Source organism: Oncorhynchus mykiss, chromosome 4 (genome assembly GCF_057628025.1).
Source record: "Oncorhynchus mykiss isolate SJ-2025 chromosome 4, ASM5762802v1, whole genome shotgun sequence".
NCBI classification, from domain to species: domain Eukaryota; kingdom Metazoa; phylum Chordata; class Actinopteri; order Salmoniformes; family Salmonidae; genus Oncorhynchus; species Oncorhynchus mykiss.
Window position 1 is genome coordinate 57,170,909 of NC_143025.1, and position 16,592 is coordinate 57,187,500.

The 16,592-nt window shown below is 42.0% G+C and overlaps 1 protein-coding gene across 50 annotated transcripts in view; it reads left to right on the plus strand.

Moving 5' to 3' along the window:
- LOC110522005 (pumilio homolog 2) overlaps nucleotides 1-16,592 on the plus strand; it is a 56,435-nt gene that overhangs the window by 4,485 nt on the left and 35,358 nt on the right. For 10 of the 50 annotated variants that reach the window (XM_021600056.3, XM_021600062.3, XM_090232323.1 and 7 more), the window contains exons 3-14: nucleotides 9,604-9,672; nucleotides 9,794-9,899; nucleotides 11,042-11,229; nucleotides 11,838-12,001; nucleotides 12,257-12,566; nucleotides 12,673-12,766; nucleotides 13,003-13,110; nucleotides 13,664-13,812; nucleotides 13,979-14,096; nucleotides 14,918-15,061; nucleotides 15,376-15,651; nucleotides 15,875-16,102. In XM_021600056.3, the coding sequence (XP_021455731.2) occupies nucleotides 9,604-9,672; nucleotides 9,794-9,899; nucleotides 11,042-11,229; nucleotides 11,838-12,001; nucleotides 12,257-12,566; nucleotides 12,673-12,766; nucleotides 13,003-13,110; nucleotides 13,664-13,812; nucleotides 13,979-14,096; nucleotides 14,918-15,061; nucleotides 15,376-15,651; nucleotides 15,875-16,102 (1,954 nt within the window). Of the gene's footprint in view, nucleotides 1-9,603; nucleotides 9,673-9,793; nucleotides 9,900-11,041; nucleotides 11,230-11,837; nucleotides 12,002-12,256; nucleotides 12,567-12,672; nucleotides 12,767-13,002; nucleotides 13,111-13,663; nucleotides 13,813-13,978; nucleotides 14,097-14,893; nucleotides 15,062-15,375; nucleotides 15,652-15,874; nucleotides 16,103-16,592 lie in introns of all 50 variants that reach the window. The other 40 variants (XM_090232337.1, XM_090232356.1, XM_090232340.1 and 37 more) reach the window with 5 other exon arrangements.

Genomic DNA, 16,592 nt, shown 5'->3' on the forward strand with positions numbered 1-16,592 from the left:
AATACAGGAAGAAAACAGCCTGAAGCATGCCTTCTGGTCACGTGCCTCTATCTAACAGTACACTTCAAGTGACCCTCGTTCAAGATGGCCGTACTTCTTCATTACACAAAGGAATGACCTCAACCAATTTCTAAAGACTGTTGACATCCAGTGTAAGCGATAGGACCTGCAAGAAGGTCCCTTGGAAATCTTGATTCCCAATGAAAATCCATTGAAAAGAGTGACACCCCCCCAAAAAAATCTGAATGGTTTGTCCTTGGGGTGTATCTGCTAAATAAGTTCTGTTATACTCACATACATGATTCAAACAGTTTTAGAAACTTCAGAGTGTTTTCTATCCAAATCTACTAATAATATGCATATCTTATCTTCTGGGGATGAGAAGCAGGCAGTTGAATTTGGGCATGCATTTCATCCGGATATGAAAATACTGTCACCAAGAAGTTAACCTTTTGTCCTGAATACAAAGTGTTATTTTTGAGGCAAATCCAATACAACCACGCTCTACATTTCCAAGCATAGTGGTGGATGCATCATGTTATGGGTATGCTTGTAATCGTTAAGGACTGGAGAGTTTTTCAGGAACAAAAAGGAAACTGAATGGAGCTACGCACAGGCAAAATCCTAGAGAAAAGCCTGCTTCAGTCTGCTTTCCACCAGGCATTGGGAAATTAATTCACATTTCAGCGGGACAATAACCTAAAACACAAGGCCACATCTACACTGGAGTTGCTTACCAAGAAAAAAGGAAAGGAAATGTTCCTGAGTGGCCTAGTTGCAGTTTTGACTTAAGTCTGCTTGGAAATCTATGGAAATACTTAAATGGTTGTCTAGCAATGATCAACAACCTATTTGACAGAGCTTGAAGAATTTTGAAAATAATCATGTGCAAATATTGTACAATCAGGTGTGCAAAGCATTTAGACTTACCCAGAAAGACTCACAGCCGTAATCACTGCCAAAGGTGATTCTAACACACACTACAAGTCAAAAGTTTGGACACCTACTAATTCAAGGGGTTTTCTTTATTTTTACTATTTTCTGCATTGTCAAATAATAGTGACGCCATCAAAAACTATGAAATAACACATGGAATCATACAGTAACCCAAAAAGTGTTAAACAAATCAAAACATATTTGAGATTCTTCAAAGTAGCCACCCTTTGCCTTGATGTTTCTTTCTTTCTCAGTTGTTGTGACATGGTATGGGTGGTATACAAAATATAGCCCTATTTGGTAAATGACCAAGACCATATTATGGCAAGAACAGCTCAAATAAGCAAAGAGAAACAACAGTCCTTTACTTTCAGACATGGTCAGTCAATCCGGAAAATGTCAAGAACTTTGAAAGTTTCTTCAAGTGTGCAGTCGCAAAAACCATTGAGCGCTATGATGACACTGGCTCTCATGAGGACCGCCACAGGAAAAGAAGACCCAGAGTTACCTCTCCTGTAGAGGATAAGTTCATTAGTTACCATCCTCAGAAATTGCAGGCCAAATAAATGCTTCGGAGTTCAAGTAACACACATCTCGACATCAACGGGTCAGAGGAGACTTTGTGAATCTGGCCTTCATGGTCAAATTGCTGCAAAGAAACCACTAGAGGACAATAATAAGAAACTTGCTTGGGCCAAGAAACGCAAGCAATGGACATTAAACCGGTGGAAATCTGTCCTTTGGTTTGAGTCCAATTTTTTTCACTTTGGTTCCAACCGCCCTGTCTTTGATGCAGAGTAGGTGAACGGATGATCTCTGCATATGTGTTTCTCACCGTGAAACATGGAGGAGGTGTGGGGGTGCTTTGCTGGTGACACTGTCTGTGATTTATTTAGAATTCAAGGCACATTTAACCAGCATGGCTAACACAGCATTCTGCAGCGATACGCCATCCCACCTGGTTTACGCTTAGTAGGACTTTCATTTGTTTTTCAACAGGACAATGACCCAACAGACCTCCAGGCTGTGTAAGGGCTATTTCACCAAGAAGGAGAGTAACGGAGTGCTGCATCATATGACCTGGCCTCCACAATCACCCGACTTTCACCCATTTTGAGATGGTTTCAGATGAGTTAGACCACAGAGTGAAGGAAAAGCAGCGAACAGGTGCTCAGCATATGTGGGAACTCCTTCAAGACTGTTGGAAATGCCTTCCAGGTGAAGCTGGTTGAGACGATGTGTGTGCAATGCTGTCATCAAGGCAAAGGGTGTCTACTTTGAAGAATCTCAATTACAAAATATAGTTAAAATAAAGATACCGTTGAATGAGTAGAAAGAAGTGTCTGAACTTTTGACTGGTGCTGCAGTATATAAACTCAGGGGTGTGAATACTTATGTAAATGAGATTTGTTTAATTTTCAGTAGAGTTGCAAACATTTCTAAACAGGTTTTCACTTTGTTATTGTGTGTGTAGAGGGGAGATCGACTTGAATCAATTTTGATTTCGGTCTGTAACACGTGGAATAAGTCAAGGGGAATGATTACCTTCTGAAGGCACTGTATAGAAAAGTATTTTCCTGCGAATTGCATTGGCAAATGTTTGAAATTATCTTTTTACATTTGTTGCTTCATTACAGTAGTTGTATGTTCCATAATAAATCATTTTGGCTGTGAGATGATTGGCTTTCCACTGCATGTTTCAATTAACCTCTGAAAATGTTAAATTCCTTGTATGTATGCATAGTGTTTTCAATTGGTCACATTATTTTACCCTTTGCTAAAAATGACCTGTTACCGGTTAACAGGGTTAGGTTAGTCAGCAGAAAAATTGACTGAAATTTGCATCCTAGTTAAAATCTTTTTCAAATTTGAGTGCAAGTTTTTTTTAAAGTTTAGGTTCCATTCCCAGGAAACACCCAGCTTGTACACAACAGACTTGGGTTTGTGTGTAAAGGGGGGGGGGGGGGGGGTCTCAGTCAGTGATATCTCGCACAAGGGTATAGACTTGGCTTATATCTAACACGGAACCCAAACCGGCTTTGCGCGTGCGCAAACTTATTTTGTCCCCCACAAAACGCGATCAAGACACGCAGGTTAAAATATCAAAACAAACTCTGAACCAATAGGGTATGTGGGACGCTAGCGTCCCATCTGGCAAACATCCAGTGAGATTGCAGAGCGCCAAATACAGAAATGCTCATTATAAAAATTCAGAAAACAAAACATATTTTACATCATCTTTAAACCTAATTTCTTGTTAATCCAACCAGTGTCAGATTTATAAAATGCTTTTCGGTGAGAACATACCTAGCCCAGAACATAACCCAGTTGACAAATTATTACAAACAGTAACCAGCCAAGCAGAAGCGTTACAAAACTCAGAAATAGAGAGAAATTAATCCCGTACCTTTGATCTTCATATGGTGGCACTCAGAAGACATTCATTTACTCAATAAATGTTACTTTTGTTTGATAAAGTCTCTATCCAAAAACCTCAGTTTTTGTTTGTTCGTTTTCTTTAGTAATCCACAGGCTCAAACGCAGTCAAAACAGGCAGACAAAAAATCAAAATTGTATCCGTAAAGTTCATAGAAACATGTCAAACAATGTTTATATTCATCCCTCAGGTTGTTTTTAGCCTAATCTATAATATTTCAACCGGACAATAACGTCGTCAATATAAAAGGTAAACAAGAAATGCACTCTCTCGGGATTGCGCATGAAGAATCTCTGCGACACGGTAGGGTCCACTCATTCAGACTGGTCTTACTCCCTCATAAGAATACAAGCCTGAAACAATTTCTAAAGACGGTTGACATCTAGTGGAAGGCATAGGAACTGCAAATTGAGGTCTAAGTCAATGGATACTGTAATGTCATTGAAAGGAAAACTACAAAACCAACAAAAAAAACTACTTACTGAATGGATTTTTCTCAGGTTTTCGCCTGCCAAATCAGTTCTGTTATACTCCGACACTATTTTAACAGTTTTGGACACTTTAGTGTTGTCTATCCAAATCTACCGTATCATATCTTCTGGGCCAGAGTAGCAGGTTGTTTAATTTGGGCATGCAGTTCATCCAAAATTCCAAATGCTGCCACCTACCCTAGAGAGGTTAAACATGTATGGCAATTTAGCTAGTTAGTTTGCACTTGCTAGCTAATTTGTCCTGGGATATAAACATTGAGTTATTTTACCAGAAATGCACAAGGTCCTCTACTCTGACAATCCACATACAAAACGGTCAACCGACTCGTTTCTAGTCATCTCTCCTCCTAGGCTTTTTCATCTTTGAATTTATATGGTGATTGGCATCTACACTTTCATAGTATTACCACAACAACTGGCAAAACAGTTTGGTTATACCCACATGGGTTATTGAAAGACAATAAGGAAATGGTACGGGGGTACCAATGAGATGGGAGAGGCAGGACTTGCAGCGCGATCTGCGTCAGAAATAGGAATTACTTCTATTTTAGCCCTAGGCAACACAGACGCTCGTTGGCGCAATAATTGAATAACATATTCCTAAACTTATTTTGCAACGCGAACGGTTTAGTCAGGGTATAACGTCAATTACTTACAAAGGGGAAAATAACATCTATTGTGTCTAGGGATGTTAACCGCTTATCGGTCTATAGTTTAATTTGCACAATTTAGTGGAAATAATTTGCCTCGTTGTTTTCATTAGTCATCATGCATCTTATCACGCGCACAGCATATAGAACCTAGTTTGAGGAGGGGGATGGCCTATCACTTGTTTTGACAGAATGAGAGCATCCTCAAAGCTAGTACGGGAGTGATGTGCTTCTAGAAGCCCATTCATTGCACAACAAATAACAAATCCCAATGGAATCGCATTTATTTTTTTTAAAGCTTATTTCTCAACTCGTAGTTAAAGCGTGTTTCCCATTCGCCATTTGAGTGCATAGGCTACTGCTGACTATCAGCACGTCACCCACCACTTTACAATGTGAGATTGAGGCATTATAATTGTTTGAACTGATAAAAAAAAATACATGTATTAAAAATAAAAAAATCCTTCAGATATTGAGCCTTGCCTTGCTTCAAAGTAGCGTAGCCAAAATCCAACCATTAAAAATGTGAAGGAAAGTCCGTCTCTCGCTTTATTTGAATTTAATCTTATGGAGGCTTTGTGAAGCCTTTATTAAGGCTTAAGAACTACAGATTCCTCACAAATCATCTAACTGTATATTATGCTCTAAAGAGTAACAATATGACACAACCAATTTATTTGTTCACATTTATTAATATTTTATAGAGCACGAAGTACGGTTATAGATTTGACCTATTTATGCAGTGCTTTATCTCAAATATTTTTCATTGTGCTCCTTATTTGTGTGCGCAGAGCCCTGCTTGAATAATGCAACGCGGCATGTAGAAATGTTGCAACTGTTAACTGTTTGCAAAAGTAGATTCATTACAGGCTTTAACACTTTACAATGCAAGAAGATACCAGTAGCTTCCAGTTTTGTAGTCTTACCTACCGTAGTTGGTTTCAGCTGAAGCCATCATCAATTCATTACCCTAGTACTTTGTTTGATAATATACATAATTCAAAATATGGTGATTTCAAAGCTGATTGTCATTGCCACTAACTTTATTCATTCACTTTGTATCCCTCAAGTCCTTCACAGTGAGAGAGAAGTGACATCATTAGGTCTTAATGAGACAAACACATTTATTTTTTATAAAACATGCGGTTGCTTCATATGAAGAAATGTTGATCAGTACAATAAGTCCCATTAGGAAGGGGAACATCTGTAGCCCCATGAAATCAGCCAAAACAAGCAAAATAACTTGATGCATGCACACCTGTATTGAATATGCATTCTACGGTATTGTGAATTGGCTAAGCTTCATCTTGATTTACCCAGTTTATCAATACAGATTTACCATTAAATATTAATGTACTTTGTTTATACAAACAATTTGACGTTGGTTAAAAAAACTGACACCGGTCATGTCCTTGTTGGTGCGACCAAATCATGTGCTGGTGCCATCAACTGAAAGTTGGTAGCACCAGTGGAAAAAGTTTGTCTTAGAACCCTGGTAAGTGATTTCTATATTACTTTTCAATGAACAGGTTAATTTATTTTAGACTCTTAATGTTGACTCATGTTGACCAATAAAATGTCAATGTGTGACGTTTTATAGGAACCTTGCAAGTGCTACAGGAGTTGGCATCCATTTGCTTTCTTCCAATTTTGTTATGTTGTCCTACATAAGGGACATGGGTGGCATTTCCATGTTATGATTGATTAAGGATCTCCATATTGCAGACGTCCGCGGGAGTTATTAAAATAGGCCGACGGCCTCAGGTTGTCCCCCAGGCTCCGGTATTCTGGGAAGTCGTCAAATAGTCACTACGTCATTTAGTTTCCGCATTACACATTTCTGTATTTTGACATTTTTCTGCTGTACCGGAAAAGGCTGTATATTGCAAATGGACATGGCCGTTTTCTCAAACGGAAAAGACTTTGAAGACAACTTGGTGAGCAAAGTTTTGGCCAAATGTACTTTTAGCCCAGAAACAAGATGGAGGCGGTCTCAATGCTCTGAGTTAATCACATTTTCCAAAATCCCAGAATCACACGGCTAGGTGCATTGAAACCGCCTCGGCCCATATAGACGACCATAAAGTTTCTGTCCGATAGCTCTTTCAGGGACCCCGAAGCAACGCCTGGGGAAAAAGTGAATTTTCAGCACTAAGTAAGGTCGCTGCTTGGGCTCCGAATTGCCCACAGTGCCTTGCGAAAGTATTCGGCCCCCTTGAACTTTGCGACCTTTTGCCACATTTCAGGCTTCAAACATAAAGATATAAAACTGTATTTTTTTGTGAAGAATCAACAACAAGTGGGACACAATCATGAAGTGGAACGACATTTATTGGATATTTCAAACTTTTTTAACAAATCAAAAACTGAAAAATTGGGCGTGCAAAATTATTCAGCCCCCTTAAGTTAATACTTTGTAGCGCCACCTTTTGCTGCGATTACAGCTGTAAGTCGCTTGGGGTATGTCTCTATCAGTTTTGCACATCGAGAGACTGACATTTTTTCCCATTCCTCCTTGCAAAACAGCTCGAGCTCAGTGAGTTTGGATGGAGAGCATTTGTGAACAGCAGTTTTCAGTTCTTTCCACAGATTCTCGATTGGATTCAGGTCTGGACTTTGACTTGGCCATTCTAACACCTGGATATGTTTATTTTTGAACCATTCCATTGTAGATTTTGCTTTATGTTTTGGATCATTGTCTTGTTGGAAGACAAATCTCCGTCCCAGTCTCAGGTCTTTTGCAGACTCCATCAGGTTTTCTTCCAGAATGGTCCTGTATTTGGCTCCATCCATCTTCCCATCAATTTTAACCATCTTCCCTGTCCCTGCTGAAGAAAAGCAGGCCCAAACCATGATGCTGCCACCACCATGTTTGACAGTGGGGATGGTGTGTTCAGCTGTGTTGCTTTTACGCCAAACATAACGTTTTGCATTGTTGCCAAAAAGTTCAATTTTGGTTTCATCTGACCAGAGCACCTTCTTCCACATGTTTGGTGTGTCTCCCAGGTGGCTTGTGGCAAACTTTAAACAACACTTTTTATGGATATCTTTAAGAAAGGGCTTTCTTCTTGCCACTCTTCCATAAAGGCCAGATTTGTGCAATATACGACTGATTGTTGTCCTATGGACAGAGTCTCCCACCTCAGCTGTAGATCTCTGCAGTTCATCCAGAGTGATCATGGGCCTCTTGGCTGCATCTCTGATCAGTCTTCTCCTTGTATGAGCTGAAAGTTTAGAGGGACGGCCAGGTCTTGGTAGATTTGCAGTGGTCTGATACTCCTTCCATTTCAATATTATCGCTTGCACAGTGCTCCTTGGGATGTTTAAAGCTTGGAAAATCTTTTTGTATCCAAATCCGGCTTTAAACTTCTTCACAACAGTATCTCGGACCTGCCTGGTGTGTTCCTTGTTCTTCATGATGCTCTCTGCGCTTTTAACGGACCTCTGAGACTATCACAGTGCAGGTGTATTTATACGGAGACTTGATTACACACAGGTGGATTGTATTTATCATCATTAGTCATTTAGGTCAACATTGGATCATTCAGAGATCCTCACTGAACTTCTGGAGAGAGTTTGCTGCACTGAAAGTAAAGGGGCTGAATAATTTTGCACGACCAATTTTTCAGTTTTTGATTTGTTAAAAAAGTTTGAAATATCCAATAATTGTCGTTCCACTTCATGATTGTGTCCCACTTGTTGTTGATTCTTCACAAAAAAATACAGTTTTATATCTTTATGTTTGAAGCCTGAAATGTGGCAAAAGGTCGCAAAGTTCAAGGGGGCCGAATACTTTCGCAAGGCACTGTATTTACCCGAAACTCCGGATTCGGGGTTGACTCAGCTAGGCCTACACACAATGTCAGAACTGGACCCACAGCTCGAAAATAAATTACTTTTTGAAGTTTTGTTTTAAATGGTTTTAACAGAAGGTGCTATGAATTGTGGGCCGGCTCTGAACTCGAAAAGAGTTGGACAAAGTGAGTTTGGTGTCAGTATGTCTTATTGACTGATGGCTGACTTGATGGCAGTATATGTTGGCATTGTACATTTTTATAATCCAAATGGACAGTGTACAGTTCCAATGTTTTTAATGAGTGATTTACCATCACTAAATGGACTGGCTGAAATCAACACCCAACAAGCGATGGAGAGGAATCACTATCACTACTACTACTCGGCCACCCCGAGTTCAACGTGCCAGTCAATTGGGCATTTCTGCAGTATATTAGAGCATGTCCAATTCGTGTTGATAAATGCCCATTGTAAGACATTGCAAATGGACAGTTTACATTTGTCCATTTCCAATGTATTTAATGAGGTATTTTCCATCACCAAATGGACAGGCTGAAATCAACACCAACGAGCGATTGGACAGTGTCCATTACACACATGCTATATTGTCAGTGTGAACATGCTCTTCTGCAAGTTGACTGTGCCCATTGCCAATAAATATCCATAAGGAGTTCCCATTACGAAATGGACATGCTGAGTCAACATCAACAAGAAATTCTTACTTCCTATGATCAAACATGACAAGTTGACCTTCTAGGGTGATTCAGGGCTTAACTTATATGCCATTTGGACATGGTTCATTGACTTTTGGGTTCGGAAGCTGACTTCCTATGATCATATATGGCAAATGGACAAACTCAATAAAATAAGAGCTGTCCATACGGTTACTACATATGTATAATTTAGCAAAAAAAATCGGTCCCAAACAGTTTTTATGAGGGTTTAAAATTGTGAAAAGAAATTGATTTTCAAAATGTCACCCTTAGGACCTGACTTTGACCATTTCCCATATGAAATCCTATGGTGGAGTGCTCTCTCCACCTTTGGGATTTTTGGAGTATGACATTTGCCATGTTGCGCTTGCAATATGTTTTTGATCAACTGCCGTCCATTTGAGTGGTATTTGCAATTGTGTATATGGTTCGCCCAATGCCAATAAGATGCCATTCATTTTTGTCCATTTCATGGGGGTCTTGCCAAAACTAGCCTATTACGAATAAGGATACCATATTCACCGTGTCGAAGTGTGTGTGTGCTGTAACTGTCTAAAGGAAAATATTTGTTCCTATCTCAGGTTCGCACTGTGGATGAGATGAACTATGGTTTTCAAGCCCTTGCTTTGGAGTCCAGGGGCATGGGTGAGGTAGGTTGAGATCTGCCACATTGCAAGTTTCTTCCCCGTAAACTTAGGATAGGTTTTGTGCTACATCTTTCATTGAAGTCTTCCTGAATGTTCAAGTTTCCTTTTTGCCTTGTCTTTACAGATGCTGCCAGCAAAGAAACTGTGGGATTCGGATGAATTGTCCAAGGATGGAAGGAAAGGGATGCTCCTTGGAGAGGAGTGGAGGGTGAATGCCTGGGGATCTTCTCGTGAGTAGTTTTCTGTGCCTCTGCTGGTCTGTTTGTTTTACCCTCAGGTTTTTAGAGAACCGCAATGACGAAGTCTGTCGATCTGCTAGCAGATAACCACAGATTTGAAGTCATTGTGCTAACCCTAGTTAGCATTGGCTCGCAAAACTGCATAACATTCTTCATACTGGACACAGACATAAACATGGTATCTATGAGTTCATCTGACTCAGGGGCAGTACCAAAATTGCCAATTCAACCCAAAATCAAAATGTCCTATGCATAAATAAATAGTAGGCTTGGCCCGTATCCAGCTTATCCTACCTTCATTACCGACCTTGTGCCGTCCCGGGATATCCTGAAATACCGGCACTAAACACAAGTGCCGCTGTTTACAATCTGCACTGTCTGTAGATTTTCAATACCTTGCTGGCTTATGTGCTACGCCACTGTTTATTATAATAATAATAATATTTATTATTATTATTATGTGTTAAATCATATCCAGCTCAGGGTTCCAGATATGCATTTGAAGGTCTCTATGCTGACCTTTTTTACAAGGAACATGCGTGCGCCTAAGTACATTTTTTTTTTTTTTTATTCCATACTTCTAACTAGATCACCACAACCATGAGTGACTCACAAGACTCTGGTCTTGCATCGTTGTGTGCTCGTAAACAAAACGTGACTGGGGACCACTGGCAAACTTCAGAATAAAAAATTGTGACCAGTGAAATTAACACGATCCACTTTATCTCCTAATGTATTCCATGAGTTGACTGCAAGTATTTACTTAAGTAGCAAAAAAATTCAAAAGATTTAAATAAAATAATTGTAAAAAACTTTTTTTTTTTCAAATAAATAGTTTCAACGGTATTGATGATAGGGGAAAAACCATCCCATGTCTATTTCCAAATACCCCGGTACACCGCCCAAGCCTAACAAATAGCCTTACAGTTTAGTGCTTGAAATTAAAGTACTGCATTTACTACTCAGTTCAACTGGTACCATCAAGACCATGCAGATAGCTTTTTCAAGAAACATGCTGAAACTCAAAATCTTCTTTTGTGGAATGCTTGGTCAACGCTATCTTCCTATTATGATCATGTCTCAGTCCTTGATGTCTCTATTCTTTGCTCCACCCCCATTCCTCTGATGAGCAGATCACTCAGTGTCCCAGCCTATCATGGTGCAGCGGCGACCCGGACATGGTTTCCATGGGAACGGAGATGCTAGCTCTGTGCTGTCCCCTCGCTCTGAGGGAGGAGGCCTGGGAGTGAGCATGGTGGAGTACGTCCTGAGCTCCTCCCCCGGTGACAAGATGGATGGCCGCTACAGGAACGGTGGCTATGTAAGTCTTTCTGCCAAGGTCTCTTTTGCTCTTTCCTTTTCGCCGATCCACACAGAACCAAGAGAATACCTACATCAGGCTCAATAGATGTGTTTGCTGACTGTCACAAATTATGTACTTGCTTTAATGGGACAGAAGTCTGTGTTATGATTATGGATGACCACATGGCTAGCAACAAGGACAAGTGGGAAATTGTAGGTGGCTTGTTTCTGCTAGTTTTTTGATACCATCTTGTTCTTGATACCATGTCTTGTTTTCAGGTGTTTTGACGGTCACATTTATGCTAATATGGCCCAAAATTTGCTAGCTAACGATGTATTTGAGACAATGTGTGCATGTTGTTTTGTTTTCAATAAACATTGGATTCGAAATATACTTTAAATGTTGTCAACAATCTAAGCCAACCTCATCTGTGTTTCCCCATAGTTGTGCACTTGTCGGTTTTGTGCCTAACCAGTCCATAGTGATACAAAAATTGTTTAGTTATTCCAGGAATACAACTTCAAATGAAGCTTCAAATGATCTTATTGCTTAGTGTTGGTGTTGGTCTCCAATTGAGTATTGTGTCACTTTGGAGAAACAAGCCTGAATTTTGGGGGGTTTTGCAGGGCGGAGTGGACGTTGACACGGACAGGAGGGAGAAGGGCGACGCGCAAGACAAGACGTCTCCGTTCGAAGAGGACAAGAGCCCTGAAATGAAAGTGGGAGAGGAGAATGATGTCAATGGGAGAGGCCTGCTCAACGGCATGGACAGAGACTGCAAAGACTTCAAGTACAGTTCCCTGTTAATAGTTATTTGGGAGGTCATGAAAGAATCATTATAAGATGTATTTACCAATCCTTCACTGCACTTGTAGTTTCCTCTGGAAAATGAAATCTATTTTAATTGAATTATGCAGATAAGACATTCAAGTCACTTCCAAGCTGTATTAGATGTATGTATTTATTTTTGGTTCAGGCAGTCAATGTCATTGAGACAGTTGTGAACAAAGCCTCTAAGGCCATATTGTCACATGTACTTCTCTAGCCCCACCCCAGGAAGTCGCCAGGCCTCCCCGATTGAGGCGGTGGAGAGGATGGGTCCCGGCCAGGCCGGGCTGGAGATAATGACTCAGCACCAGCACCACGCACAGCACCACGCCATGCAGCCCCAGAATCCAGCCCAGAACAAGCCCCAGCAGCAGGAGGACTTCCAGAGCCAAGAAACTCAGAACATAGGTAGCATGGATCAGCAGCAGGGTGTGGAGTCCCTCCAGTTCGACTACGCTGGCAACCAGATCCAGGTGGACTCCTCAGGCACCCCCGTCGGCCTGTTTGACTACAACTCCCAGCAGCAGGTGGGTTGAGCAAGGGACCAGATTTCTTATCAATGCATAGATAAACCTGCTTGAGAGGAGTGGAAACTGCCGTAAAACAAGTTACACACTTGAATGTGTTTTCCAGTTGTTCCAGCGGTCCAACCATCTGACTGTCCAGCAGCTCACTGCTGCCCAGCAGCAACAGTATGCCCTGGCTGCTGCCCAGCAACAACACCTTGGTAAGTTGTAGCTTTATTACTATAGACAGTGTATGTACTGTGGATTTATTTATACATATACCTGGCTCCAAACGGTACACGTACATAAAAGGATTAGAGAATGTTTGTGCAAGATTTGGTAGTCATTGTTAGAATTTTGTGTAAGTGAAACATTTACAGAATGCCATACTAGTTTGAGTTTGACGGCCGTTTGATGTGTTATTCAATATGCACGCATGGGTAACTGTATTCTCCAGCCGGCCTTGCTCCCGCGTTCGTGCCTAACCCATACATCATCAACGCTGGACCCCCCGGAGCCGACCCCTACACCGCTGCAGGACTTGCCGCAGCAGCTACACTTGCCGGTTAGCAATCCACACACATACAGTGGTGGGAAAAGTCCCCAATTGTTATACTTGAGTAAAAGTAAAGATGCCTTCATACAAAATGACTCCAGTGAAAGTCACCCAGTAAAATCTTACTTGGGTAAAAGTTTTAGTTTTAAATATACTTAAGTATCAAAGTACAAGTATAAATAATTTCAAATGCCTTATATTAAGCAAAGCAGACTGCCACATTTTCTATTTTATTTACAATAATTTTCCTGTCCTGCTAAGCATTCAAAATGTAATGTACTTTTGGGTGTCAGGGAAAATGGAGCAAAAAGTACATAATATTGTTTAGGAATGTGGTAAAGTAACAGTTGTCAAATATAAATACTCCCCCTCCCCTCCAAAAAAATACTTAAGTAAAAATATTTGAAGTACTTAAGTATTTTACATTCACTCATTGTGTACCGTTAATAGCTTCTTGATCCACACTAACGTAACAATCTTCTACTTTAATGAATGTAACAATTTTATCAAACTGTTCATGCCACAGGTTTGGTAGTAGTAACTGAGGACTCCCTTCCCTTAGGGCCTACAGTGGTTCCCCCCCAGTACTATGGTGTTCCTTGGGGCGTGTACCCTGCCAACCTCTTCCAGCAACAGGCGGCGGCTGCGGCTGCCAGTCACAACGCTAACCAGCAGGCATCCAATCAGGGACCAGGGCCGGGACAGCAACAGGTAAGCATTTCACCAACTAACAGCAGGTAACTGGAGAATTTAAGTATCAGAGTTATGATGGAGAATTTAAAGGGATAATGCTTGTATTTGGCGCATGTGACAAATAGTTTGATATGATCTTGTCATTGAAGTCATTTTTTTAATGAGGTTGGGGTGCTCTTTCCAGGTGATGCGTGCCGGGAACAACCAACGCCCCCTCACCCCTGGTCAGGGCCAGCAAAGCCAGCAGGACTCCCTGGCAGCAGCCGCCGCCAACCCGGCCCTCGCTTATGCTGGTATGCCAGGTCGGTGACACTACACAGAGTAGCGTTAGTTTAGGAGCAGACATAAGGGCTTTTAACACTGCCAAACCAAGCTATACTGAGCAGGCCTGGTTAAGCATCTACTTAGGCCGTGTATAGGCTTGACAGTTCAGGCAGTTCTATCTATTCTGATAGAGTTCTGATCATGGAATTCCCAAAGCCTCATGCTCCTACACCTACATTTGAAATGTGTTTACGATGTGTCCGGATTCCCTTTCCCCACGCTATATTCAAATTCCAGTATGCATTCTACAAAAGGTGGAATAGGCTAAATATGATAATAACACAACTACTGATGGCAGTAGCGAACTACTCTAGCTTACTAGCCAGCTAACCTCTAAAGCTAGACAGCAAGTTAGCAAGCAGCAATAAAAGGGATTGCAAATAAGTTAGAATAACTAGCCCAAAACGTTTTTATTCTCTAAATATTATCTAACTGGCTTGCATTTATGAGGCCAGCAAACACATTCCTCACATGCTAGGAACATGTTTCTTCCGTTATAATGAAAGGTGCCTCTCGGTCCCTAAACAGGTTTTCTGGAGACTTGTGGGATGAGTTCTGATGACGTCGCCCACTGTATTCACTTTCGGTAGCCTGTTTGCTTCGACTGAGAATATTCATTCATACTGTTGGAATACCTTTTGTGTGCATACTCCTTCAACCTGCCTTTCTCTTGCTTATGATTATGGTGCAATAAGATAGCTCCCCTTCAGTGCCCTCACGCTCCCTCTCGTAGATCACACACCTGGCTGGTTTTCATAAGTGCGTTTCCCCTCAGTGTGTCTGTCTCCTGCCCACCCAGGTTACCAGATGCTGGCCCCCGCCGCCTACTACGATCAGAACGGAACCCTGGTGATGGCCTCCGGAGCCCGTGGCGGTCTGGGAGGGCCTGTCCGCCTGGTCCAAACCCCGCTTCTCATCAACCCTCAGGCCGCAGCGCAGGCTGGTGAGTACCTAGTGTTGTCTGGCCCTGTGCTTTCATAATGTTGCAGTGTTGGAAATGGTGTCTTTTAAAGGAGGCTTAGAAGCCAGTGGAATGAGTGCCACATTTAGTGTGAACACAGTGCTTGTGAAAATTTGTCAGGATTTTATCATCTCCAGACACACACTTGCAATGACGTGAAATAATTGCTAATGCTGATGGTGCTGTCCCACAGTTTTATGGCACTAACCCACCTCCTGTCCTCTCCCAATGGGCACCACACTGAGCCGTGTTGACCTAGTTTTGATCTCTTTTCATCCCTCTCTCCCTCTATTTAGCCGCTTCAGCGTCCGGCTCGGGCAACAACATGTCGGGCCCTCAGCCCAACGGCCTGTACCGCTCCATGCCGCAACAGCAGCCCCCGCCCCAGAACCAGGGCCTGCCCTCCAGCTCCTTCTATGGCACTGCGTCGGTGCCGGCCAGCTCCCAGAGCAGCTCCCTGTTCTCCCACACATCCCAGGCCCCGCCGCCCACCTCCTCCCTGGGCTTTAGTGGCACCGGTGGCTCCCTGGGCGTGGGCCTGGGCTCGGCGCTCGGAGGCTTCGGATCATCAGGTAAGTGGAGAAGGAACTAGCTTCAGGTTAATCATTGTACATATGCAAAAAGCATGCAAAACATGTAATGCCATGCACCACAAAAAAAGTATAATTTTTCTTGGCAATTCACTGAGTTTTTTAATCTGTACCCCCACTTTGTTATTTTTCTCTACTCCCTCTTAAAATAATTAAAATAATCCCCCTCCTAATTTCAGTCTTCGTCTCTCTCTCCCTCCCGTAGTGTCAAGCTCTACCAGCAGCAGCGTCTCTCGCCGGGACTCCCTACTGGCAAGCTCTGACCTGTACAAGCGTGGCGGCAGCAGCCTCACCCCCATTGGCCAGCCCTTCTACAACAGCCTAGGCTATTCTTCCTCGCCCAGTCCCATTGGCCTAACTCCGGGCCACTCCCCACTCACACCCCCACCCTCTCTGCCATCCTCTCACGGATCCTCCTCCAGCCTTCACCTGGGTAAGGCCGCAAGGAGTTTTATTTTTTTCAATATTTTTTATTTGAGCATATACAGTTGCGGCCAAATTATATTGGCACCCCTGCACTTTCCTTAAATAATTCACTATTTCTTCTCAAATAAGTTGAAATATGAAGAAACTTTTGGTTTCCTGTCCTCTCCCATTGGCACCCTGGAATTAGTGCACCCCAGAGGGGAGCACAGCCTTGGGCCAAAATAACGGCAAACAAGCACTACTTGTTGCTATCCATGACCTAGCTACACCTTTCTACTGGCAATTTGGTCTACTCTTCAACAGCAGTAAACAGTGCCCTCAACCAACTGCTGTTTTCAGATCTTGCCATAGAGTTTTGCTGGCCATTTCAGAACAGTCCATTTGTTTCTTGAACCAATCCTGGATGCTTTTTGATGTGTGTTTGGTGTCCACAGAAAATTTTCCCGGGATTTAAGCTTTAGGTAGGTTTTTGAGAAGTTCTTGTCTCCTTCAACAGT